General features: G+C 39.0%; 1 protein-coding gene across 3 annotated transcripts in view; it reads right to left on the reverse strand.

Moving 5' to 3' along the window:
- Positions 1-26,918, reverse strand: part of ATRNL1 (attractin like 1) — a 976,173-nt gene that overhangs the window by 504,722 nt on the left and 444,533 nt on the right. For all 3 annotated transcript variants that reach the window (XM_005293856.5, XM_065552410.1, XM_005293857.5), the window contains exon 21: positions 24,256-24,308. In XM_005293856.5, the coding sequence (XP_005293913.1) occupies positions 24,256-24,308 (53 nt within the window). The remainder of the gene's footprint in view (positions 1-24,255; positions 24,309-26,918) is intronic.

A 26,918-nucleotide genomic window follows, 5' to 3' on the forward strand; every position in this document is an offset into this window, starting at 1 on the left:
TGTCCAGCCAGTCTCAGTTCTCCCCACAACACCCTGATTTTTTCTCAGCCTCATCCCACTTATTGGCTCACTCCCCCTCACCATTTCACTACCTGGCTCCCAGTCTCCCTGCCCAGGCAATTGTAGTCTCCCATCCACCTACTGCTCCTTGTTCCAACCTTTTCTTTCCCACTGCACATGGTCTTCTTTTGTCTTCTGTGCCTCTGAATCAAGTAGTTTCCTCCTCCATGCTGCCCGGGCCTAGCAAGGGAGTCATTAAAAGCGTAAGAGAGTGTGTCTCCCTGCTCTCAGTTCAGCTGCCCAGACCCAGACCCAGACCCAGACCCAGACCCAGCACAGATCACAGCAGCTCGGTTGCAATTGCAGGGAAAGTTCTACTCAGCCTCAGACTAGAGCATACTGTGACAGACCCAGACCAGTGGGGTACATGAGTGTGGTAGAGGGCAAATATACTGGTCACTGGATGAGTAGTTTTCTATTCCCTGAGTGACCAGAGCAGGGGCTGTACCAAAGTAATCAGGAACCTGCTAGAACCAGTTAAGGCAGGCAGGCTAATTAGGACACCGGGAGCCAATTAAGAAGAAGCTGCTAGAATCAATTAAGGCAGGCTAGTCAGGGCACCTGGGTTTTAAAAGGAGCTCACTTCAGTTTGTGTGTGAGTGTGAGGAGCTGGGAGCAAGAGGCACAAGGAGCTGAGAGTATGCTGTTGGAGGACTGAGGAGCACAAGCGTTATCAGACACCAGGAGGAAGGTCCTGTGGTGAGACTAAGGAAGGTGTTTGGAGGAGGCCATGGGGAAGTAGCCCAGGGAGTTGTAGCTGTCATGCAGCTGTTACAGGAGGCACTAGAGACAGCAGCAGTCCACAGGGCCCTGGGCTGGAACCTGGAGTAGAGGGCGGGCCTGGGTTCCCCCCAAACCTCCCAATTGACCTGGACTGTGAGTTCTTCCAGAGGGGAAGGTCTCTGGGCTGTTCCCCAACCCACATGGTGAATCTCTGAGGCAAGAAAATCCGCCAATAAGCACAGGACCCACCAAGACAGAGGAGGAACTCTGTCACAATACATAATGCAGACACTATTCTTTTCAGGGAATTTAGAAGCTAAATTTCCCAAAGTCTCAACTGAGCATGCACAAACTGTTTATTTTACAGGCTTATATAATGCAACCAAATGTGAGCAGATTTTCACTGGATGTCAAAAAGCACCTCTCTCACACAAAGACCACCTGCTGTCCAATTTCAAGTTCCTGCTCCAAAGCATTGGAATGCTACAAGTTTTCAAAGAAAAAGTCAACAGAATTTTTTAACATGGGCATGTTTTCCCCGGTATCATTCTTGGAAACAGCGGAACTGTTGGCTAAAACTTTCCCCAAAAATTCATCTGGAGGCAGACATCCAGCATGGAAAATTTCAGCCCAAAGGGTTAAGGCAAAGTTATAAGCAACTGAAAATAGGGTCTTATAATGAGAAGTGTGGGGCAACTTTAATAATAGGTGGCGTTACAAACTCCAGGAATCATATGATCAGGCTCCTGGCTCCCTTTTTGACTTTATAGATGTATAGGTGCCTATCTTGCAACCCGTAGATCCTGAATTGCTGGTGCTCTTAATCCACATTGTTTCTCACCCACTCACTAACTAAAAGCAGGCCTATTCTGGAAGCTAGGCTTGTGGACACTGAAAGATTTTACTGAGAGTGGTTGCTCATTGCCAAGACAGGAACTGACAACAGGCAGTCAGTCTCCAGAATTGATTGGAAGAGGCTATACTGGCAATGTTGCTGGCTGCAATAGAGGGGATAAAAATTGGTTGAAGGGCACAAGAAAGATAAAAAGTGGGGATCCTTTGAGGCAGTCACATAAAACAAGAGGCCTACAATGAAAGGGGGTTTCCTGAACAATGGTTTTTTTTAAATGAACTGTTAAAAGGCAAAATTGTTCTAAAAGTTCTGTTGTCATTTCAACAGATAACACAGAGCATTCAAATAGTTTACTCTACATTTATTTCATATATTAGTAAATTATACAGTCACAATGATTATAGGAATTCTTTATATTATTAATTAACATTTGATTGGAGATGGTACTCAAGAGGTTAAACACTACGCACCCAGTTTCTTCCCATTCCATGTTGGGATTGGGGAAAAGGGCACACGAGAGGCAAAGTGCTATGAGTTCCACTACATCCTTGGTCTGTGCAGCAGATAGCTGCTAGTAAGGTAAATTGGAGCAGTATTTTCACCCCCAGGCACCCTAAGATTAAGGGAAGGGAAAGGTGGCTTACAGCTATGTAAACTTGGTGTAGCTGGGAATTAAGCACAGTTGGTATGTTTCTCTCCTTGGTGAACTTTTTCTCTGAATTATCCCTGGTTTCTAGAAGGTAGGTAATAAACTACTGTTTGATAATTCTATTCATTATAGTCAGATTATTTCTTTTCATTCCTAGAATGTTTAAATTATTATTTCACTGACCACTTATTTTACTAGATTAAGAAAAGATTGCAGCAATCTTATCATATTGTACTTGCCCACTGAACTGGGTATTCATGTTTTGTTGAGGGTTTTTTGTTGGTTTATGTAGTATAAAATATGATCAGTTTTTCCACAATCGTCACCATTGTGGTAAAAGGCAAATGAGAAGATTCTGTGCCTCAGCTGGTACATTTTCATGACAATTCTGTGTGACTGGATTGCTGTGACTAATTTTGTGAATAAAAAGGCAAATTGCCTTTCTGGGGGGAAAAAAGAATCAAAGAATAGTGCCATGCTATTTTTATTTCCTGAAATCTCTTTTAAAGTTATAGTAGGAACCTCCTTCATCATTCCAACGCCAGCCTTGTCACAGGCAGTCTTCCCACATTTTTCTATTTAGGGCACTCTCTATTCATGCTAGTTCTACAAGGCATATTTTCATCTATTTATTGTACAAGGCATTTTGTTTCTCCTTTCTTCACTTTACAGCTATTATTCTGTATTTTCATTAAGAGTTTGTTGAGTACAATCTTATTCATATTCACAGCTATTTGCAGAAATGTGGCTTTTGTGACTGAGTTCCATTATCAACTGCTATAGATCACATTTGACACACAAGTTGGGTGAGGTAGTATCTTTTATTGGGCCAAGTTATTTTGGTGAGAGACAAATTTTTGAGCCACACAAAGCTCTTCAGGTCAGTTTGCCATGATCTGTAGATCATGTTTGTCATTTGTGACCAAAATATATCTCTGTCACACTTGTACCGTATCTAAATTGGGGTTACCACCAGACCTATTTCAAACTAGGATAACTGATTTTTGAACTTTCCCTGAAATTCCTTCATTCATGCCTTAACTCCCTAACATCTAACACACAATGTGTAAGCAGCCAACTGATCCTCACTATTACCAGGTATGCGTCAGTGTCCACCATTCTATATCTAATGTAACAAACATGGTCATCTGCTAGACAATAGTAAAAGTTGCACATCTTATCCACTTGCATTTCTGATGAAACATACTGCCACGGGCACGAGTTTCAAAAGCCACCAGCAGCAACAGCATAATCAACACAAAGTATCGATCTATCATCTTTCATGGAAGAGGGGAGGGGTTGTCAAATGATGTTTTTTAATAAAATATGTTTAATATAATCAGAGTTTTCAAATTAAAAAAAAGCAACAAACAGAAGTTTGTTTGTTTTAAGAGTTGTAACAGGCTGAGTGCTACAACAAGCAACAGGAACTAATTCCACAATAGTAGAGCATAGTTAGCAAAGACCTTTGCTTCCAGAGATTTTTAGATGCAACTTGGACAGACCTAACAGCTTTTTGATTCTCATCCTAAGGGAAACCCCTGATATACAGAAAGCAAAGTTCTGTCAGATATAAGGAACTGTAATCATTAACTATTTTAAAAGTAAGTAATACATTTTGAAATTAATGACATTGTCGGGGTCTTAAAACTGGGGAAATATTTTCAATCAGGTGAGTTCCTGTAAGAATACAGGCTGAAGCATTCTGGACAAAATATAAGCAAATGTGCTAGCAAATAAATATTGCAAAAGTCCAGTCTTTTCAAAAATGAAATAATCATATTTAATATTCCAACTTTCAGCCATTATGTAAAGGTCTTAATCCTGGTGACAATCTGAAAATGGTTGAAAAAATTGTACCACCAGAAAACAAGAAAATACATTGACAAATCTTATTATCAGTATAAATACAAATATTATACTAGCGTTTGCTGTAAGAAATATTTTTAAATAGCTGCTTATGATCTCTGTTCAACAGCACTTGCAATTAACTAGCAATATTTTTGTTTTAATTTAGTAAAATAATGTGATACATCACATAGCAGTTAGTTATAAAAGATAATTCTACATGATGATTTGCTGGAAACATGACAGATATCAAATACAATTTTCAAATGTGTTTTGGCACTAAGGAGTCTAAATCCCATTGACTTTCAAGGAAACTTGGACTCCTATGTGTCTAAAGGTCAGATTTTTAAAGGTTGTAGGTACCTAAAAATATAGTCAGGCACGTAGTGGGATTTTCAAAAGTACCTAAGTGTCTCACTCCCATTTAAATGTTTGAAAATCCCACTAAGCACTTGTCTTCATCTTTAGGCTTCTGAGTACCTTTAAAAAGCTGCCCCTAAGTCACTTATGAGGGTAAATCCCATTTTCAAAAATCACTTTGGTACTTTTGCAAATGTTGCTCATCATATAAATCTTTCATCAATAAAAAAATCTCAGTGTATTTTTTCCTTAAAAAGTAGCACCTAGCAATAAGATGCAGATGCAGAAGAAGTGCGTTCTGAAATGGCACATGGGACTTGTGACTGCCCATTACTTGATTTGGCTTTTGGGGAGTTTCCATGAGATAAGAGGACAGGAAGTTGATTATTTGAAAATTTGTGTGTGGAGCATGGAGGGGCGAGACAGCAAAAATCGCTCATGCAACTTGAGAAGGAAAATAAATTAATCACCAAAAAAGATTTGATTGATACTGACTTAACAATAAAAGTATTTTATCTGTTTTAACATTCTATTATTTGTTACAATGACTGTTATGTACACTACGGCAATATAATAGGACCAATGTTGTGTATCCTGATTTTTATTTTATTCCTTAAGACACATTATATGTTCATGGCAGTTAGTTGTGAACTGCATGTTCTGCTAACTGTAATGGGAAAATGTTTGAAAAAATACACCCATTTTCTGTTTGTGACCATAATTTAAAACACATAAATCTAACACTACAGTAGGACTTTGCCTGAAGAGTGAGATCTCATAGTGTCAATGAATCCACCACACTTTTATAGAAACTGTGCTATACATAGTTTTATTCTATGTATTATACAATGTCTTTCGTATGCAATGTATTCTAAAGTGCTTTACAAAGCAATGACTTACAGCAGATATCTGTAACTGTGCAAGGCTAATGTACCACACTCAGAATGTGGACATTAGAATGTTTTAAAGTTACTGTGAAACAGCCAGCAACCTTTTCATTCACAGGTATGCTTCCCCCATGTGTATTCTGAATAATATCTGCTGACTTTAGTAACAACAAATTTTCACTGCTTTTTACTCCTGTTAACCATGGAGTGCCAATTCAGCCAAAAAAAGGATGAATTGGATTTTATTCTGGTTCATAAATCATCAACAGAATATTAAGTTTCAATTATTTATACCTGTACAAACCCACTAAAAGCAATGGGGTTGTATAAATATAACTGATGGCCCAATTTCGCTTACAGAACATTTATAACAGCTAATACTATGAGAATTTGTATTAGACAAAGAGAAAAGGACAGATAGGCGGACAGACAAGAGAAGAGAAAAACGCCAGCTTTATTCACAGATGCCTGGTTTAGTTTGCAGGGCTGGTATTTAGAAAAAATGATGACATATTTTTGTTTATAAAATAAACAAATGGAAATAATGGACACAGAAAAAATAGAACCTTATAGATGCTTTTCTTCACTCCACCCCATCAATGAGTCACTCTTCAGACAAGAATTCAGTTCTTACTCTATGTGCTCTCTCTCCAAATATTTCACTTTTTATTAGCACTCCTTCATATTGTTTAATATTGGGTATGTTTCAAACCTTTTTCCTGAATGTCTTGTTTGTAATTTCATCTATTTTGCTAATGTGCATTGTTGCCTTTCAGACCTCAAACAGGTTGCCCTTCTGTTTTCTGTCATTACTACCCTTTCATATCAAGACTATACTAAATTACAGCTTACCATCAATGGGTTATATTTCGGGAAGAGGTTACATAAACTCCACACCCTAAAGAGAAAGAAGGCTGATAATAAATGAACAAAACAATGTCTCATAGGCTATTATATACCTGCCTGGAATTCAGTTGATTCAGCCAATCAAAGGGATGCTGTACTCGATGATGTCCATATTCTAATAAGCAACTCCTTGGAATTTATGTAGTTCAGAATTCTATTATCTTAGACATAGAAAGCAACCTCTAGTTATTTAAAAACGCATACAGAGTCTATCATTGGAAAATCTTGCAAAGGCCTCTCAACATCCTTGCAAGGTAGGGAGGTATTACTGCTTACTGTCCTCCTATGCTAAGTGATTCCTCCTAGTCAGAAGAAGAGTCAAAAATAGGTCCTGGGGTAAAGTCCTGTCCCCGTGGACATCAATGGGGCCAAGATTTCACCCTACGAGCCTCGATTAGGATTCTAGCACTTTTTTTCTTGTAATGATAGCATTGGAAACATCAATCAGTGTAAACTGATCCTGAAAGGAACAGGGAACTGGGTTCCACTTCTGCATCAGTATGCTGGTGAAAGGATACCTAGAGATCCTTCCTCATGCCACACACTTCTTTTATGTAAAATGGGCAGTTATCTTTGGGCTGTACAAAGAACTACTTCACTGGTCTTCAAAATCCTTAGGCCAGCATTCTGCATAGTCAGATAACAGGAGCTGAGTGGCAGCAAAGAAATTGTTTCACCAGCCTGCCCCTAAATGCTGCCAACCAAGCTGCTATTTGGTACAATAAATCAATATATAAACAAGTAACAGGCAGACACAGAGGAAAGCCAGTGTACCTACAGAGCTTGGGGTAGCATCATAATACTTTATTAGGCGCTTACGGGATTTGGTGAGGCTAGTTTATAATTCCCTGGAAGGCCAGATTGGTTTGTGTTGTTATTTTAGCTCAAGGCAAAGACTGTGTTTGTTTGGTGCTTTTTGTTCTTTTATATGTTGTGAGTAGTCAGTCTGCTAAGACCTATCTTTCCTCAAAGCATCCTGGGATTGTCTGATTCAAACTGCAATTTGTTCCACTAGCCTCTTTAAATACCAAAGAGATTTCTTTTTGAACAGCATTTATTCACGATTCCACATATTCAAAAGACAATGACAGTTTGTAGTCATTATTGTTACTGTATTTAACAATAATAAAAATTGCCTCAATCCGTATCAAAGTCAATCAGTGTTGGATATAATTGTTGGAACTTATTATTCTAAGTCAAGCATGACAGTTTTACAATTACAGTAGGTATTTAGTTTAAACTAATGATGTCCCAAAAGAAAACTAGCAATATAAAGATCAGTAGCAGAGAATCTAACTGCTGGGCCATTTCTTACAATTCAGCTAACACAAACAATTTCCAAATGCTAAAATTTATTGTTTCCAGTTTCATTTCAAGTTTCAACTTCAACTTAAAATACCTGGGAAATTTACGTTAACAGTATTAATACAAGTGCTACTTGTATTTATCACCTAAAATACTCTCCTTGAAATGTTCTTGAGCTTTAAACCCTTTTAAAGCATACCAAGGCTGCCATCTAGTGCTTTACAGTTATTTCCATTTCATTCTCTTTAGTAATTTCTTTTTGCAAAAAAAGTGGGTCCTGTACAAAGTTCTTATCACATTATATGTAATCATATACAACAACAAATTTCCCAGGTGTGTGTGTATGTACGCACACACACACACACACACACACACACACACACACACACACACACACAACCTATAAATAAATAGTAGTATACTTACACATGCACATAGGATGGTTAAAAGCTTTGTTTTACCTTCTTACTGGTAGATATTACTGTTTTCAGCAGATATTGGCTATATTTACATTTCTTTACTAGCATTACAACCCTTCTAATAAGTACATCTGTGCTCAACTGATCTGATTACAGGAACTGAATAAGATAAATCCTATTTTCTGGAGAAACAATGGTCTGGATTCTTTTCTGGGTGCAGCAATAGGCAGCAGGGAGCTGGTTGTAGCTCCCTAATTCTCAGGTCAGGTCTATGCTCCAACATAGTTTAGAGCAGCCCCAGCAACTGGTAACAGCTCCCAGCGTGCCATTAACTAGCTGAGAATAGCTAGAGTACAGCAGCCTTTCACCTAAATCTCCCATCTGCCTATGGCACATTCTCTTCATGAGCTGGCTATGCCAGCTGAGGATTCCCTGAAGAATTTTCAGCTAGAAGAATCTCTGCTCTTATGAGCTGCTAGAGCAGGACAAAGGGCCTCGATCATTGGAGAAAATCTGGGATTGTCTACAATGAGTTCTTTCAATGGGTTTAATTTTCTTTTGAGGAGCTACAAGAACAAATATGGGCACCGTTCATCTAAAAGGAGAGATACTTTTTAAAGAATTCTGAAATACCACCTTGAGCTGTGCTGCCATCAGATCACATAGGCTATACAAAGTCAGGCGTGGTCAATACTTGAATCATAGTTTTTCATTGCTAAAGAAAGTAGCACTAGTGAATTAATAAATGGAACCCTTCCCACCAAGTCAGTATGGAACCAGTGTTTCAACATGGTACACAGGGATACTATGCAGTTGTGACACCTTTTAAATGGCACATAAAACAGATTCCAACCACTTTTGGTCATGAAAGTTCTCACTGTTTTCTCAAAAACATGTGCCTAGTTTCTGGTGTCTTGGAAAAATGCTAGTTTAGGTAATTACATTCTCCCTATACTCTGAAATGCCTACATCCCTTCACAATTATACACTGTTGGCGTGCACTGTTAAATATCTGCATTTCACTTGAGAGATGGCTGCATTTCACAGGCGTTCTTATTCATCTAACTTATGAATTCATTCAGGATCAAATGGTGCTGTGACAATGTAAATGCAAGTTATTTCAGAAATCTCATCCTTCATTAATCCTAAATACTACGACTTCAGTCTTAGGAACAGTAATGATCTCACAAGGATAGTAAGCTTAACACTAATTCTAGCCAGAAAACGAGAATTCTATATACAAGATTTCTAAAGTGCCCCCAAAGACATTTTGTTTAGTTTTTACTCTGGAGTTCCAGACATCAAACTTCATTTATTAGAAAGTCGTATTTCCTCTTACCAGTTATATAAGTAGTAAGCTGAATTTTCATTAAATGAGGTATGAACAATGAATATGGGGTTTTTTTCCTTATAGCAAATAAATTGCTTATTGGTTGTTTAAACACTTGACATAAAAATATTTGATTAGCATCAGTAGATCAGCTAGCCATTTCCCCCCTGCAGGGCAAGGTGTAGGGATCCTGAGGGTTACTGCACTCCAAGACTGTAGTAAAAGCCACAGGAGGCTGCTCAGTCAGAGGCAGGATTTTTCCCTTCTTCCCTTGTCCCCTGCAAAGATCGCCAGAGTTGATCAAGTCTTTTTACTGAATGTACTTTCCATGCCTCCTTCCCCACCCACAGAGAAGGGAAAAAAGCCTTCCTCTTTGTAAATTGCTGACATACTAAGGGAATTGCTTGCTACTATCCTTCCTGTATGCATACCAAGAAAACAGGTGATAATTTTGTAAGCTATAAAGTTTTATTGCCAAGAGTTGGGAATGACATTACACACAGGTGTCAAAACCATAAATTAATTATGCAAGTCCACCTCCTAAAAGTGGCAATAAAATCTTTAACAGCTCACCTAATTATCACATATTTTGTTTCTGCCACATTTTTTTAAAAAGCTATTAGGGAAACATTTAATAACATTTTTAAAAAATGTATTTGTACTCTTGTTTTCCACCACTTGTAAATTTGGGTTGCCTTAATTATGAGTCTTTGGGGGCTCGCTAACTCTGCTTTCCTGACATCCTATTTTCTCTCTGCATGTCTAATATGTCTCACTGGAATTAACAGTTAAGAGTTGCAACAAGCCAGCACTGCAAGTATTTTGTGGTTGCACTGGCTCTTGAGGCTTCTCCAGACCTATCTACCTTCCTTTCTTTCTTTGTGCACCTACAGTTACAGGAGCTCTTCTGAAGTTGCGAATGACGCTTCACCAGGACTGCCCACCTGTAATTCCCCATTCCCATGTTTCCAGACTAATTACAGGAGTGTTTGTGGAGATACAGTAAAGAAAATTTCACATTTCAGTTGGTGCTCTTATTGGTTGACAGAGTAGTAGTAAATATGTACTATCACTAGTTTTGAGAGCACAGTGAACAAATGTTAAGATCAGTTTTAAAACCTTTGCCCAAATTCATGCAAAGAGTATAAAATGTTCAAAAATAAAGTACCAATACAATGTGCTTGCTAGTTTGTAGTAAGGACCATTGTTTGAGTAATACAGCATTCTAGTAAGAATAGCATACCCACATACTAGCTGCATACTTTACAAGCACAAGTCTGAGCTGACTGCGTTACCAATGATTGGCAAAGCCATGGGTTTGGCATCTCTTCCCAGATTAAGCCTCTTGTTTTGTATGTTTTTAGTCCTTTTAATCGCCCTCTATTTTCCCCCCTAAACTGCATTAGTTGCTATGGAAACAAGGCTATCACTGGTATGGGTGGACTTGGAACTTTTCACAAATGACAATTTATGTAATGATTTTGGATGGATAGGCAGATTAGATAGGTAGAGAGAGAGAGATACTGATTGACCTTGGGAATGGAGATAAAATAAGGTCTGGACATTCACTCATCCTCTTAACTTCAGCTTTTTGTTCTCAGAATCATAGACTCATAGAATATTAGGGTTGGAAGAAACCTCAGAAGGTCATCTAGTCCAATCCCCTGCTCTTCTTGTTTTTTTTTTTTTTTTTTTTTAAGGGTTGGACATGTGTGATTAACCCAATACCTACATATATATTCAGAGGCAGGGCTTCTTGTGGAGAGAGGGGAAAAGGTGCTCAAGCAATAAGTCTTCTCTTTTCAGAAAGCCAAGAAGCCTTCAGCCACTACCAGTGTTATGTCTTCTTCATAAGTGACCTGCTCTTCCCAACCTCAATCCATCCTTGAATCTCAATCATCTTCAAGGCAAGCAGGTGGGTGGCCACTTCTCTCCTGCTCCATTTCAGTTTGATTCAGAACTCTTCATCAGGTCCTGTTGCTCTCATGACTATCAAATTTGAAGGTCGTTTTGGTTTATACCAGAGAGCTCCATGGTGTTTGTAAAACCCCAAGTCTCAGGATGGGTAGTTTGTGGGGATTGAACCTTGACCTCTGAATGTAAAAGCATGAACATTTACTGCTAAAGGGATTTGGGTTAATACACTGAAGGCAGTAATGGATTCATAAAACCTGTTATGTGGTCCAATGACCAAGATTGGATTAAACTGGATTACATATGCATTATCCCTTCTTGCCTCTATTGCTGTAAAACATGAATATCCTATTGGAATAGGGAGGAGGAAGATCTTGCTCATTCCAGTATTTTATAATTCTGTGATGCAGTCCTATGTGCTGCACTAGAAACCAAAAATGCTGCTAAATTTGAAAGCAAAGAGATCTCCAGGACCCAGTGGAAAACTACATGACTCTTCCCCTGCCCAAACACCACAGTGCTGTGCCTGACAAGCTTGAAAAAAAGACAAGAGACCAGAGGCATGAGTTGTCTGTCAGACCACTATTAACAGGTAGCATGACTTCTAGTCTGGTCTCGGGCCTCCCTTGCCTGCCTTCTCTTCCCTTTTTTCCATCAATATGGTTGCTGATTCCCTCCATTGCTCTTAGTTCTTTTGCACCTCTCTCACATCACATCGGAAGGTTTTCTCTGCCAACCCCCAGCCCTTGCTCACCACAACATCCACTTCCTCCTGCACCCATGCTGCAGAGCGTCTCTGGCACAAATCCAGGGTGGACTGATTTTAATAAAAGCGATTTAAATCACTGATTTTAATCAGGATTTAAATCAGCAAGCAGGAAACCTTGAATTAAATCATCAATATTAATCTTGTTTTATGTTTGTACTTCCTAGTTATTTTCCTAAAGAAAGATGGATTGTCATAGATTGGTAACCATTAAAACATGTTGATTAGCACCTACAGAGAGCCTTTACACTAAATTTGGTGCTTCTTTTTACTAACCAGGAGAATACACCAAATCTATTCATTTATTTAAGCAATTATATAGCTTAATTTACATTTATTCAGATTCTTAATTTTTACTATAAAATGGTTAATGAAGCATTTATTATTTTACTAGATGATGTTTTACTTGTGATTTCTCAAGCTTTATTTGGATGAAAATTAAAATTCAATTCAAAATGCATAGGCTCTCATAGTCTCAAATCTGGATTACTCCAACATCCTTTTCTCTGCAAATGCAATTTTATCCTGCTCATATCCACTCAGAATGCTGCTGCAAATGGTCTTCCAGCTCACTGCTTTGATGTCACTCCTCTCTTTGTAACCCCCCCTTCTCTACTGTATAAAACATAACCTATTTGTCTTCATTCAGTATTGAGATATTGACTCCCACTTCTGGTCAGCGCATAATCTCAGCCTGCATCACCCACTTGTTAAATTTTCCTACAAACATCTTTGTGCTTTCTCCCACGCTGGCCCTCGTGCTTGGGGGGTACTTCCTGTAAACACCTGCAAAGCCATTTCACTGTTCTACTTCAAACCCCTCCTTAAAACTCTCCATTGCTGTGACGCCTACAAAAACTTGAAAACTGTCATATTACTGATGTGGTGAGATCACTACCTGATCAATATTGTCTTATTGTTTCCTTGTACTTTCCCATTGGTCTGTCTGCATCAATCTGTAGTCTGTTATCTGATGCTTAAATTATAAATTCTTTGGGGAAGGGCTGTATTTTTGTTCCGTGTTTGTACAATGCCTACATTCTATAGGGTCCTGGTCCAAGAATGGGGTTCCCAGAGGCTACAACAATACATATAACAACAATTAAAGTGAAGAGAAGAAGTTAAGAAATAAAAGGCACTGGGTATATATGTTTCTCTTTTAGGATATGCCTACACTGCAACTGGAAGAGTGCTTCCCAGCATGGTTAGACAAACACACCCTAATTCTGCTCAAGCTAGCGTGCTAAAAATAACAATGTAGCCAGGGATGGCATGGGCAGATGCTCGGGCTAACTGCCTGAGTATGTATCCAGGGGGTCCAGGAGGGATTGTACTCAGATGGCTACCCAATGTGCCACCCATGCTATCCCCATAGACATGCCTTTTTTAGCATGCTAGCTTAGGCAGAGCTAGTGTAATTCTTTCTACCCACACTGGGAAACATGCCCTTAGACTGCTATATGTTCTTATGTGGCTGGTACAGGAAAGACTTTCGTCTGGGGTGGGGTGAGAGGGTGTATGTAGAAAGAATGGTAGGAAGAATCGACTTCTGACTGCTCTGAACCCAGTAACAAATGCCACTGTGGCCAAGCCCCCATGGGAAAGAAAGAATGCTCTTCAAATTCAGCCAGAGAGAGGACAATCAGCTATGACCTCCTCGGGTATGTCTACACCGAAATTAAACACCAGCAGCTGGCCCAGATCAGCTGACTAGAGTTCGCAGGGCTTGGGCTGTGGGGCTGTAAAACTGCTGTGTAGACATTCAGGCTTGGGCTAGAGCCCAAGCTCTAGGACCCCGCAAAGTGGAAGGGTCCCAGAGCTCGGGCTCCAGGTGAGCCCAAACATCTACACAGCAATTTTTAGCCCCACAGCCTGAGCCCCACGAGCCTCAGTCAGCTAACCCAAGCCAGCCATAGCCATGCTGCTAGTCTTTTATTCCAGTGTAGATGTACCCCTAGAGTGGACGAGAGGAAGACATGATGTTTCTCTGGAGAGGAAGAGAATAACCATTAGGCCCTAGGAAAAAAATCTGTATAGAGAGATAAAGGGAGAGACAGTATGACTGGGTGAGTGGAGTGACTGGATGGATGAGATATTATTTTGGATAAAAATGAAAAAAAAATTGATCTGTGAACCACAGAGAGAATAAAATAGAAACCTGTGATATAATTGGTTTTCTTTTATAAAGATTGATTTTCAAAATATAACACAATTGGGATACACTTTCAGAGGAGCCTTAAACTGGTCACTGCTTGAGCACACACATTTTTTTAGCAACAATATACCACCAATAGATTCTAACCTCTATGTAGGTAGGCAATACCATTTACATCCATTAAAACCATTTCTTTTGTACATGTAAAGTCATGCACACACAGGTGTCAGAACTGATCAACTGCCCACACAAGTGTTAGTGTTCCAAATGTAGTACCGCAGATGTTACACTTGTACAGACCATATTTTGCAAAACTGTGCCCTTAAAATTTAGGCTAGAAGTAAGAAATATCAAGAAGTTCATGTAGGAGGGTATAGTCTCCTTTCAAAGCATCGAAGAGCTAACATTCTACACACTACACAACAAACTCTGTTTACCAATTGTTGTAAATTTAAAATCTTAGTTTTGTTAAAAATTTGGTTTAGCCATCAATGAAAAGCTCATTTTAGAGCATTCAATCTGAATGCAATCCATGTTAGAACCATAAAAATAGCACCTATCCCACCGATTTCTACCAATCTGTCTAAAACCTTAGTCTAAGGTCTCTTTCTGCTACTGGTTCATTTGTACCCAGGAGCACTGATTCTGAAAGCAGTATTTCAGTTGCTTATGTATGAAGAACTAATCCAGCCATTTGGGTGCTTTCTTTACTGATATACGTCACATTGGCTGAGTTACCAAAGGGACAAAAGAACAATAAATGCATCATGACAAAATGTTGTATTTACAGCCTGTGTACATGCATAGCTCAGCTGCACAACCATCTCTTGCCTACACTCTGAATTCATTTATGTGCACCAAATCAGCCTGCAGTTATTCACTAAAATGTTGGCTTATAACACAACGGTTTAGGAATATTTAGACTTCCTACCAGAAGTACAAAGCCACAGTCCTGAACTGAATTTATAATACATATACCAGAGTATTTACATTGTGTCGAATTGAAGCCTAAATAAAATAGCACATTTTAAATTTACAGAGCTTGCTCTTTTGTATAGAGCTAGTCTTTCTTATGATATATCAAATACCTAATTTGGTAATGAGAGATGCCAGTATTTGTGATGTTCTTGGAAACATCTCATATACTTAAAAAACACGTGATGAAACTTACATCTCTTCAAACATTTTGAGCATTTTCTTAATTATCAAATCTCTTGTATGTTTAAACAACGTTTTTTTCCTTCACAGCTTGCCATTTCTCCTTTTTCAATCACGCAGTGAAGTCATAACGAAGCAATTATGAAATCACAATAATTTCCGTAGCAGCAACAGCCTGTGCTCCTCATAAAATCTAGATACTGAAAAGACCGAATGCATCGCCTAGTGTAGCTCCCTGCCTATGCAGGATTGGATCGTTCCCCATTTCTACATTTATCAGTGTACTGTTCAATTAATTTTAAATATCACAAGTGATGAGGCTGCCACCACTTCTCTTGGGAGACTGTTCTACAACCTAGTACAGTAGATTATATTGCCAGAGTTACTTTTTCTGCTCTTTAACCTAAATTTTAAATTTTAAAATTTCATCTCATTACTTCCAGTTTACTTATACCATGTTGAATAATTATTATTATTCCTTAATATAATACCCTTCAAATAACTGTAAATTGAGCTTTGACACTGGGTGGTAAATGGCTAGAACTGATATGTCCAAGCTGCGTTTCTTCATTGTTGGTCAGATTATTGCATGTTTGAAGAAGGAATACAAGACTCCTTCTCTGAATGAAATTATGACTATTTTGGTCAGGTGTGACAACAGTTGTTCATGATGCTGTTTCACATGCCAAGAAAGGCATCCAATATCCTGCACCAAACTAACCAATTCCTGATGGCTAGATTGAGGGACAGATGGAGACAGTTGACATTTTACCCATTTATATATTTTTAAAAGCAAATTATATATGTATATAAAACTAACCATAGTTGGGAAGTTTTGTTTTGCTTGATGTGACTTTTATGCAAACGAATGATGTAATTTCCATATAACCATTAACTTAAAGTTATGGTTAACACACTATGCCCTGAGCAGTGGCAGACACAGGTCAGGGAGTTGTACAAAACTTGGCAGCTCCAGCTGGATGTCTGAGGGTATCTGGAGTGGTACCTGGGTAAGTGCCCCCTGGGGCTCTTGATATGGCTGGGTAGGAAGTGGGGGGGCTCTTAGAGTTTAGGTGGCTCATAGGGAATAGAGGGTGCTGGGACTGTTGGAAAGATCTGGGGTTCCTTGGGGTTAGAGGGTTACAAGGGGGCAGTGGGAGCTGGAACTCCTAGGAGACAAGGACTCATAGGAGGCTAGAGCCCCCTGGGGGTGGGAGGGCTAAAAGGTGCTAAACATGCTGAGGCTGCTGACTGATGGGGGCTGTTCAAGCAGCTGGGGTTGGATTGCTGGGGTGGCTGCACTGGTGGGAGCCAGATGTGGCTGACCACAGGGGGAAGAGGAAGGGAGCCTGAGGCCATGATGGGACCCCTCATCTTGCACTGCTACAACTGCATTATCTTCCAGTCGCTAAGGCTATCTACAGGCTGCTCATTTTTTGCCCTAATCTATCATGGAGAGCAGGGAGAAGCAGAATCTGGCTCCCTGTTCAGCAAGTACCACAGTGGCCTCTGACAGACAAAAGACACAATTGCAGCAAATGCCTGCTGCTTTCCTGCCCTCAGTTGGATTGTGAGATGCCAGTTGAGTCATGACAAAGCATGACAGGGATGCAGGACGCGTGATACTTGGCAGCCCTGCATATTTGATTATATCCATATGCTTTCAGCCTGTGTATGTTGCTTATCTTCTTAGGTCTCGATCCTGCAACATGCTGTGCCAGTGTAGCATTCCAAGGACTTCAGTGGGCATCAGTGAGGATGCTGCAGATCTGAGCCTTAAACTGTAGGCTTTTGGGAGCAGAGAGCATGTTTTAATAGAGTTTGTAATGCACCTAGAGCAACAGGACTCCAATCCTGAGGAAGGCCTCTAGGCAATACTGTTGTATAAATACTGAAAACAGTGACAATGCCTGGTAAAATAAACTATGTGCCACTAATGTTTACAGGATCAGCCCCTTTGGACAAGACATTATATTAAGGGCTCAATCCCGCAAAGTGCTGAGAACCCCGGTGAGGTTCCGAGTGTACTCAATTTCCATTACTTTTAAAGAAAATTGAGGGTCACTAAATACTTTATAGGAGTGCTCAGCATCATACAGGATCAAGGCATGAGGCCTCAGTTCAGGAAAGTACCCCTATTTGGGATAGCAGTTACACACATGCTTAAAGATAAAGTTAAGCACATACAGTAACTCCTCACTTAACGTTGTAGTTATGTTCCTGAAAAATGCGACTTTAAGTGAAATGATGTTAAGCGAATCCAATTTCCCCATAAGAATGAATGTAAAGGGGGGGGGTTCGGTTCCAGGGAGGTGGGAGGTGCCCCTGCCTTACTCCATCCACACAGGCACAGCCCGCTGGCACTGGAGACAATGAGGCAGGCAAGGAGGCTGAAGGTGCTGTAGGCTAGGAGAAGCACATTGCGCAGCAGCAGCTTCCCCTACTCTGCAAGCACCGGGGTGGTGGGCTCAACCCTTGGCCTGCCCACGCCACCTCTTCCCCCAAGCCCCCACCCTTAACCCGCTTCTTCTTCCCCCCCCTTTACTCTGCATGCAGCATCCTCACTCCTCCCCCCCTCCCCTGCCCATGGCAATCAGCTGGTTTGCGGCGTTTGGGAGGCAGGGGAGGGAGGGGAAGCCTGCACGCCGAGTCCTCGCTCCTCCCCCCTCCCTCCTGAACGCCGCAAACCAGCTGATTGCTGCGGGCAGGAGGCGGGGGGAGGAGGGGGAAGGCGCTTATCCACGAGGTCTGCTGGCAGGCAGGAGGCGCGGTGGGGGAGAGGTGTAGGGGAGCTGATGGAGGGCTGCCAGCTGTAGACAAAGCAGGCAGCCAAACGATGTTATAGCGAAGCATTGCACAACTTTAAATGGAGCATGTTCTGTAATTGAGCAGGGACGTAAGATCAAAACAACGTTAAGCGAGAGGATGTTAAGTGGGGAGTTACTGTACATAGGTGCGGTTCTGAAGAGGGATGAATGTAAGTATATGTTTAAGTGATTTACTGAATCGAGGTCCTATTATACTACTAGTGTTTTTCACTTCCATCCATTAACTTTGAAACACTATCAATAAAGCAATCAAGTTCGCATGGAAGGTTTATTCCTTAAGACCAAGCTACTTATTGCTCTTGGATTTCTGTTTAGTGTTTTCCCCCTCAATATTTACTTCATCTTTGTACAATAATCATTCTTTTGCTTTAACAAACAGGAATAATACCTCATCACAGCAGGAACAAGCAAAAGGAGAAGATATATTTTGAAGGAAAAAGCTATTATACAGACACACAAATCTTAGAGAGTAGCAAATAGAACATACGTGTCTTCTTAAAAATAAAGTGATCTTTTATTCCAAAATGCCATTCTGGTAAAGTGATATTTTAAAATATTTATCTAATTTACTTAGACAATCTCTGTGTGTGTGTGTGTGTATATATAATGTTTTAAATGGATGACTCAGCTGATTATCTACTATTAACTACAAATTGTTATGGAAATCTTAGGTAAATTATTCACAAATTAATAGGAACATATTTAGTTTTTCAACTATAATGTATTACCCATTAACTGTAAGAGACAAAGCATCTATTTCATTTAAGTCCTTGCACATTCCTTATTATCACCAGATTAGATAATGTTGAAAGTGTTTACAACTAATAGATTTTAAATTATTAAAATTGTTAAAAGACTTATCAATCCAAAACCACAAGATCTTTAAATATTTTAAAATTTGACAGAAGACAAATAGCTCTAGTGAGTTAAAGGTGAAAGGCTATCTTGGATATAGCACAATTTCTCTCAGACGATCAAGAAGATTTATAGACCCAAGCTGCTATAGGATAGTAAGGAATAAGGTCTTTCTTGGAGGTGTCTGGGGTATACAAATCTTATTACTGTCATTTATTTTCCATCTCTTAAATTTAACTGCATTTATTTTTAAAGAACAAAATAATTTTGTGTGTGCCTACCCAAAATGTATGCATAAAGAAAAAACTCTCTCTGTATAGTGCTTTTTTAACCGTACAAATCTCTCCAGTGCTCTTTATCTAGCTTTGCCTTTAGATAGTTAATAAAATTAATGGATACAAAAATTTAACCCTTCAAAAATTGGAATTTCTATTTGTTAAATAAGAACAATTTTTGCTGTGTAAATATTGAATTTTTGCAGTTGCTTTTGTTTGATCAAGAACACCATAGGACACAGTTATACTTTGCATTTTCAATTAGGTCTATTACTTGAAAACTGCAATCTCTACTAACAGTTCCTCGGAAACCAGGTATTTGAGAATTAACCTTGACTGAGAGATCTTACACTTGAACTTCAGCTTTTCTATGAGAAATATAACTTTCTTTAAAACTGGTAACTGAAGTAAACAGTTTCCAGACCTAATGATCTGCCCAAAAGACAGTATAGTCAGACGTGTGTTCAGCTGCTGTGAATCACAGGATCATAGGATTGGAAGGAACCTCAAGAGGTCAACTTGTCCAGTCCCCTGCACTCATGGCAGGAGTAAGTATTATCTAGACCATTCCTGACGGGTTTGTTTTACCTGCTCTTAAAAATCTCCAATGATGGAGATTCCACAATCTTGGTAGGCAATTTGTTCCAGTGCTTAACCACCTTGACAGTTAGGAAGTTTTTCCTAATGTCCAACCTAAACTGCCCTTGCAGCAGTTTAAGCCCATTGCTTCTTGTCCTATCCTTGTCCAGAGGTTAACAGAACATTTTTTCTCCCTCCTCCTTGTAACAACCTTTTTATGTACTTGAAAACTGTTATGTCCCCACTCAGTCTTCTCTTCTCTAAACTAAACAAACCCAATTTTTTCAATCTTCCCACAAAGGTCCTGTTTTCTAGACCTTTAATTATTTTTGTTGCTCTTCTCTGGACTTTCTCCAATTTGTCTACATCTTTCCTGAAATGTGGCACCCAGAACTGGACACAATGCTCCAGTTGAGGCCTAATCAGCATGGAGTAGAGCAGAAGAATTACTTCTTGTGTCTTGCTTACAAAACTCCTGCTAGTACATCCCAGAATGATGTTTGCTTTTGCAATAGTGATACACTGTTCACTCACATTTAGCTTGTGATCCATTATGACCCCCAGATCCCTTTCTGTGGTATTCCATCCCAGGCAGTCATTTTCAATTTTGTATGCATGTAACTGATTATTCCTTCCTGATTGCTTAATTGTTTGCTCCATTATCTTTCCAGGTACTAAAGTTAAGCTGACTGGTCTGTAATTCCCTTTTTATAGATTGGAAATACATTTGCCCTTTCTGGTCCTCTGGAATCTCTCCCATCTTCCACGACTTTTCAAAGATAATTGGTAATGTCTCAGATATCTCCTCAGCAAGCTCTGTGAGTATTCTAGGATGTATTTCATCAGGTCCTGGTTACTTGAAGACATCTAAGTTACTATCAACTTATTATTTCCCTATCATAGCCTCTAATCCTACCTTATTTCACTGGCATTCACTATGTTATACCTTCAATCGCTACTAACCTTTGTGGTGAAAACAAACAAAAAATTCATTTAGCACTTCCGCTGTTTCCACATATGTTATTGTTCCCTCCCACCATTAAGCAATGGGCCTACCCTGTCCTTGATTTTCTTCTTGCTTCTAATGTATTTGTAGAATGTTTTCTTGTTACCCTTTATGTCTCTAGCTAATTTAGTTTTGTTTTGTGCCCTGGCCTTTCTAATTTTGTCCCTACACACTTGTGTTATTTGTTTATATTCATTCTTTGTAACTTGATCTAGTTTCCACTTTTTGTAGGACTCTTTTTTGAGTTTCAGATAATGGAAGATCTCCTTGTTAATCCAGCGTGGTCTCTTGCCATACTTCCTATCTTTCCTATGCAGTGGGAGTTTCCTCTTGCGCCCTTAATAATGTCTCTTTGAAAAACCGCCAACTGTCTTGAACAGTTTTCCCCCTTAGACTTGCTTCCGATGGGATCTTACCTACCAGCTCCCTGCGTTTGCTAAAGTCTGCCTTCTTGAAATTCATTACCTTTATTGTGCTGTTTTCCCTCTTCCCAGTCCTTAGAAAAATGAACTGTACTATTTCATGATCATTTTCACCTAAGCTGCCCTTACACTTTCAAATTCTTAACCAGTTCCTACCTATTTGTCTAAATCAAATCTAGAACAGCTTCTCCCAGTGCTTACGTGCTTTATAGTAGCTTTCTCCTCCTTCTGAAATTAAAAATGGTCCCCAATACATTCCAATACTATGTCTATATTATAGTATGTCTTGTTATTTTATTTTGTAAAAAATACCATACCAGGTGCAGGCCAGTTAAATCACAACATGAAAGTATTAAATAAACAAACAACATTTATTTATAAGGTGGCCTATGACTAAAAAGTTCTGCAGTAAAAGTTTCATGTACAGCCTCCAATTTCTAAAATACAAAATATGGCCTAAAATTAAAAGAAACCTTAGAAATACAGCCACTTCTCTTAGCATCATAGTCTCAGATGCAGGTCTAAGTTCTGTGTGTGGGCGGGGCATATAATAAAAACTTGGGGCCAGATTCTGTCTGATGTTATGCAGGTATATGCAGAAGTCTTGAGAGAAGAAGCATGCCATCTTCCCACATTTGCATCCCTTTCTTATAATTTAATATTGATACCGTGATAGCACCTAGAAGCCTCAACCAGGACATTCCCACACAGGGTAAAAGAGGCAGTTTGAGGCAAAAAGGCATTCCTTCAAAACTGGAAGTCAAATCCTAGTCAGGAAGATAGACAGAAGCATAAACCCTGGTAAGTCAACTATGAAAGTATAATTAGGAAGGTCAAAATTAATTTGAAGAACAAAACCCAACAATTTTTAAAAATATATCAGAAGCAAAAAATCTTCCAAACAATCAGTGGGGCCACTGGACAATCAAGGTGCTATAGGAGCATTCAAGGAAAACAAGACCATTGTGGAGAAGCTAAATGAATTCTTTGCAACAGTTTTCACTGCAGAGGATGTGAGGAATATTCCCACACCTGAGTCATTTTTAATCTTGGAAATACTAACTTTGATATGTAAACTATCGCTTACACCATCCTCTAAACCAGATGATTGGAAGATAGCTAATGTAAGACCAATGTTTTTAAAAGGCCGTAGAGGCAATTCTGGCAATTATAGGCCAGTAACCCTAACTTCAGTACCAGGCAAATTGGTTGAAATTATAGTAAAGAATAGAATTATCAGACACACAGATGAGCACATTATGCTGGGGAAGAGTCAACATGACTTTTGCAAAAAAAGAAATCATGTCTCACCAATCTATTCAAATATTTTGAGGGTGTCAACAAGCATGTGGACAAGGGTGATCCAGTTAGAGTGTACTTGGACTATCAAAAAGCTTTTGACAAGGTCCCCCACCAAAGGCTCTTCAACAAAGTAAGCAGGGTAGGAATAAATGGTCAGTTTTCACAATGGAAAGTGATAAGTAGCAGAGTCCCCCAAGGATCTGTACTGGGACCTGTGCTGCTAAACATATTCATAAATGATCTGGAAAAGGAGGTGAACAGTGAGGTAGCAAAAATTCAAGGAAGTCTGAAGCTGAATGTGAAGAGTTACAAAGGGATCTCACAAAACTGGGTGACCAGGCAATAAACTGGCAGATGAATTCAGACAACGCAAAGTAATGCACATTGGAAACAATTCTAACTATACATATAAAATGACAGGGTTTAAATTAGCTGTTACCACTCAAGAAAGATCTTGGAATCCTTGTGGACAGTTCTCTAAAAACATCTGCTCAATGTGCAACGGCAGTCAAAAAAGCTAAGTGAATGTTAGGAATCAGGAGGAAAGGGATCAATAATTAGAGAAAATACAATAATGTCACTATATAAATACATCGTATGCCCAAACCTGGAGTACTGCATGCAGTTCTGGTTGTCTCATCTCAAAAATGATATATTAAAATTGGAAAAGGTACAGAGAGAAGGGCAACAAAAATTATTCAGGGTATGAAAGAGCTTATATAAAATGAGAGATTAAAAAGACTGGGGCTCTTTAGCTTGGAAAAGAGATGACCGAGATGATAGAGGTCTATAAAATCAAGAAAGGTGTGGAGAAAGTGAATAGGCAGTGTTATTTACCCCTTAACATAACACAAGAACCAGAGGACACTATGAAATTAATAGGCAGCAGGTTTAAAACAAACACAAGGATATACTTCTACTCATAATGCACAGTCCACCTGTGGAACTCATTACCAGGGGATGTTGTGAAGGTCAAGAGTATAACTGGGTTCAAAAAAGAATTAGATAAGTTCATGGAGGATAGGTCCATTAATAGCTATTAGCCAGGATGGTCAGGGATGCAAACCCAAGCTCTGGGTGTCCCTAAACCTCTGAGTGGACGGATCACTTGATATTTGCCCTGTTCTGTTCATGCCCTTTGAAATACCTTGCACTGGCACTGTCAGAAGACAGGCTCTTGGGCTAGATGGACCATTGGTCTGACCCAGTACAGCCATTCTTTTGGTTTTATGTATTGCCCGCAGGGGGTCTTGCTATAGTACTATCCGTCTCCATGTCCCTACCATGAGTTGTGGTTTAAAAGCCACAGTAGAGCCATATTCCCTCTCTGGGCTGACTGAGCTCTTGAATGTTGATCTAGAGTGTATGATACAAGAGTTTAGCTGTTCATTCAGGCCTTTGCCTAAGGGAGCAGGTTTCAATGTGTTCAGTTTCAGATGCAATTTTGAGGGGACTTGCCTAGTTTTTGGTGTTTTAAATAAATTCACAACTACCTAGAGAGAGGCCTGAATGGGCATTTTCTTTATACATCAACAAATAAATATCTACCAAGCATTCTGTCTAATTCGTTTTACAGTGGAAATAAACCCACGATATTATGTGTATACAGTGATTAATTTGTGAGATTAGAGATAATGAAGCATTTAAGTACTCACAGTAACACGTTCCCCTGAGTGGATTTCCGAGGTACCTGTTTTCAGAGTCACAGCTGCAGAAATAAAAATGAACTGAATTACTATTAAACACATTTTATAATTTTTAATACAACATTAGAGTGAACATTTGTTTCCAAATATAAGGGGACAGTTTTAACTTATTAGAGGTGGGGATAAGTAAATGTTTAAGACATTTGATATAAGATAGATCCAAACAAATGCAACAGCACTGTCTTTAGCTATGTATTAAATTCACAAGTAATTTGAGATCTGGAATGCATATCTTGAGAAGTTAAGATGAGAGTTCAAAATCTTCAAAATTGTTACACCGTTCATTTTGTTTTGTGTATTTCCTTAGAAAACATGTTCTACAGCAGTAATATACTATACAGTTATTCTTTGTTAACATGCATAGTTTCAACCAAATAGTTTATTTAAAAATTGGTTTATTGTTTTTGTTTTTTAATCAGTTTTAAAACAACACTGGCAGAGGCAAAATAAAGAAAATGCTATGGTGCCTTTCAAAATTCATATCTGCTATCTCTTCTCTAAATGACAGCTATCATCATTTCCTCTTCATGTCCTCCATAACACACTTCTTAGCATGGCAGCAATGGGGGGGAGGAGTGGCCATTTTTGGTGGGGTTACACACACTGTAGGGATGTAGGATACAAATAATAAATGAGATTGTTCAAAAACAGTTTATGAATATTCTTTGTCATAACTTTTATGTTTATTCCACTGCTAATGTATAACCAACATCTACTCAGAGGTATGCAGTCACGATCCAAATACATCTTGAGAAACAGACTTTTCTAGAAAAATACAGAACCCAAAGGACTACACTATGGCTTTAGGTTACAGCCCAGAGGAAGCACTGGACACCCTTTAGCTGCACCATTCTGCCCAAGCTCCTGTTATGCTGAAGGGGTAAGAGTAATTTTCAACACCCCTTTATGGGGTGCAGCATACTCCCCCATGTGTCCAGCTAGCTCTGCTAACCAGCAGAGAGAGCTACACAAAGGAAGAAGCCATGGTTTTACCTGCTCCCTGCCTCTAACCATCCATTTCCTGCCCACTTGCTCCCTGAGGGTAACATCTGTGGGGGAGCCCCTGCACTAGACTGAGCACCAGGAACCAAAACCCAAGAGCCCCAACCCAACCGTGAAAAGCTCCATTTCAACTCCCTGTTCTGCTGCGTGACTGTTCCATCCATGCCCAGTCTAGCCATTAAGCAGCTGAAAATAAACAGTGCTCCTACTACCACTGCTCCAGAAGTCTCAATGTCTCTTTTGTTTCCTCTCACATGACCCCATTATACATGGAATGCCCTCCCCAAACCTGTCCTGCAAGTCATCTTCCTCATCTCATTCAAATTCCTCCTTGAAAATCACTTCTGCCATCTTGCCTGTGAGCAGTAGGGGAATAAAAAATGGAGCTGTCCAGATGTGTTCTTGCCTTACTACATAACCATGACCTCGTATTACTGTCACTCTTCCTCTTTTCTCTGTTTATCACTTTCACTTATGTTGCAGTTCAATTGTGAGGGGCAGGAACTATATTTTTGTTTGTGTTAGGTGCCAAACTCATTTTTGGAGCACTGAGAAAATCATAATTATTAATTATAATTTATAACAATAACAATAATGAAATGAGTAAAAACATGAAATAAAACCTAGGATTCCCTAGATATCTCTAAACAGATCCTCATGTTGCAATTAGCCTTTCAATGATTAATTTCTTGAGATAGTTACTTCCATTGCTAAATAAGATGGGGCAGTAGCTATTGTGTAGGTGACAAGGCATATCAATGCCAGAAGTTGAAAAATATCCCTGTCCTATTTATAAAATAAGTTGTTCTCTTCAGCTTTATAACTCTTCTGAAATATCCTACAGAATTTCATAGTGATGAAATGAATAAGATAAGAAATTACTCTAAAAACCTACATAATTTAATAGAAAATTATAACCTTTCTCTTGATTTTATGAACCATTCCACAGAATTCTATAGCAGAGTTATAATTTTCTATTACATTTTATAGGATGGTTCAGAAAACCAGGAGAAAGGTTATCATTATCTAGTAATTTCTAAAGAACTTTTTCCCTATGGGAAGGTCTGGATCACTCAGTTATTGTCACTTTTTGTTTTTCATTGTTTTGTGCTCTTCAAGAAACTTGGTTGCAACAGAATGTTGCATTAGATTTATTTTATTTATGAGCAATATTGAAAAACTGCTTAACTTGGATGTCATATCTAGCAATTTGTTGAATCTGGAGTATACTCTAATTATAACAGCTTAACTCCTATGAGAAAAACAATTTAAGTTTTAATTTTCTCAAGTCTGTTTTGCTGTTGATCTCCTTAATAGTTCTCCAATGTAATATTTGGTTGTTATTATGCTCATTTTATTCAAAAATGGGGAAAAATACCACTGAGTCTTTGTTACAACATCATAGAAGAAAATAAGCATCAATGGCATTTGCAACATAACTTGATTCTCCCATGGAATTAACGCAGCTTTTCAGAGTTTTGTTTGTTTGTCATTTATACTTTCCAACCAGCTTCATGTACAAAGGGAGAAGAGAATAGCACCCATTACCCTGAAAGAACTGTTGCAAATTACAGTTTAATGGCAAATGTCTTATTCTATATAGCTAAAAA

Source organism: Chrysemys picta, chromosome 7 (genome assembly GCF_011386835.1).
Source record: "Chrysemys picta bellii isolate R12L10 chromosome 7, ASM1138683v2, whole genome shotgun sequence".
Lineage (NCBI taxonomy): Eukaryota > Metazoa > Chordata > Testudines > Emydidae > Chrysemys > Chrysemys picta.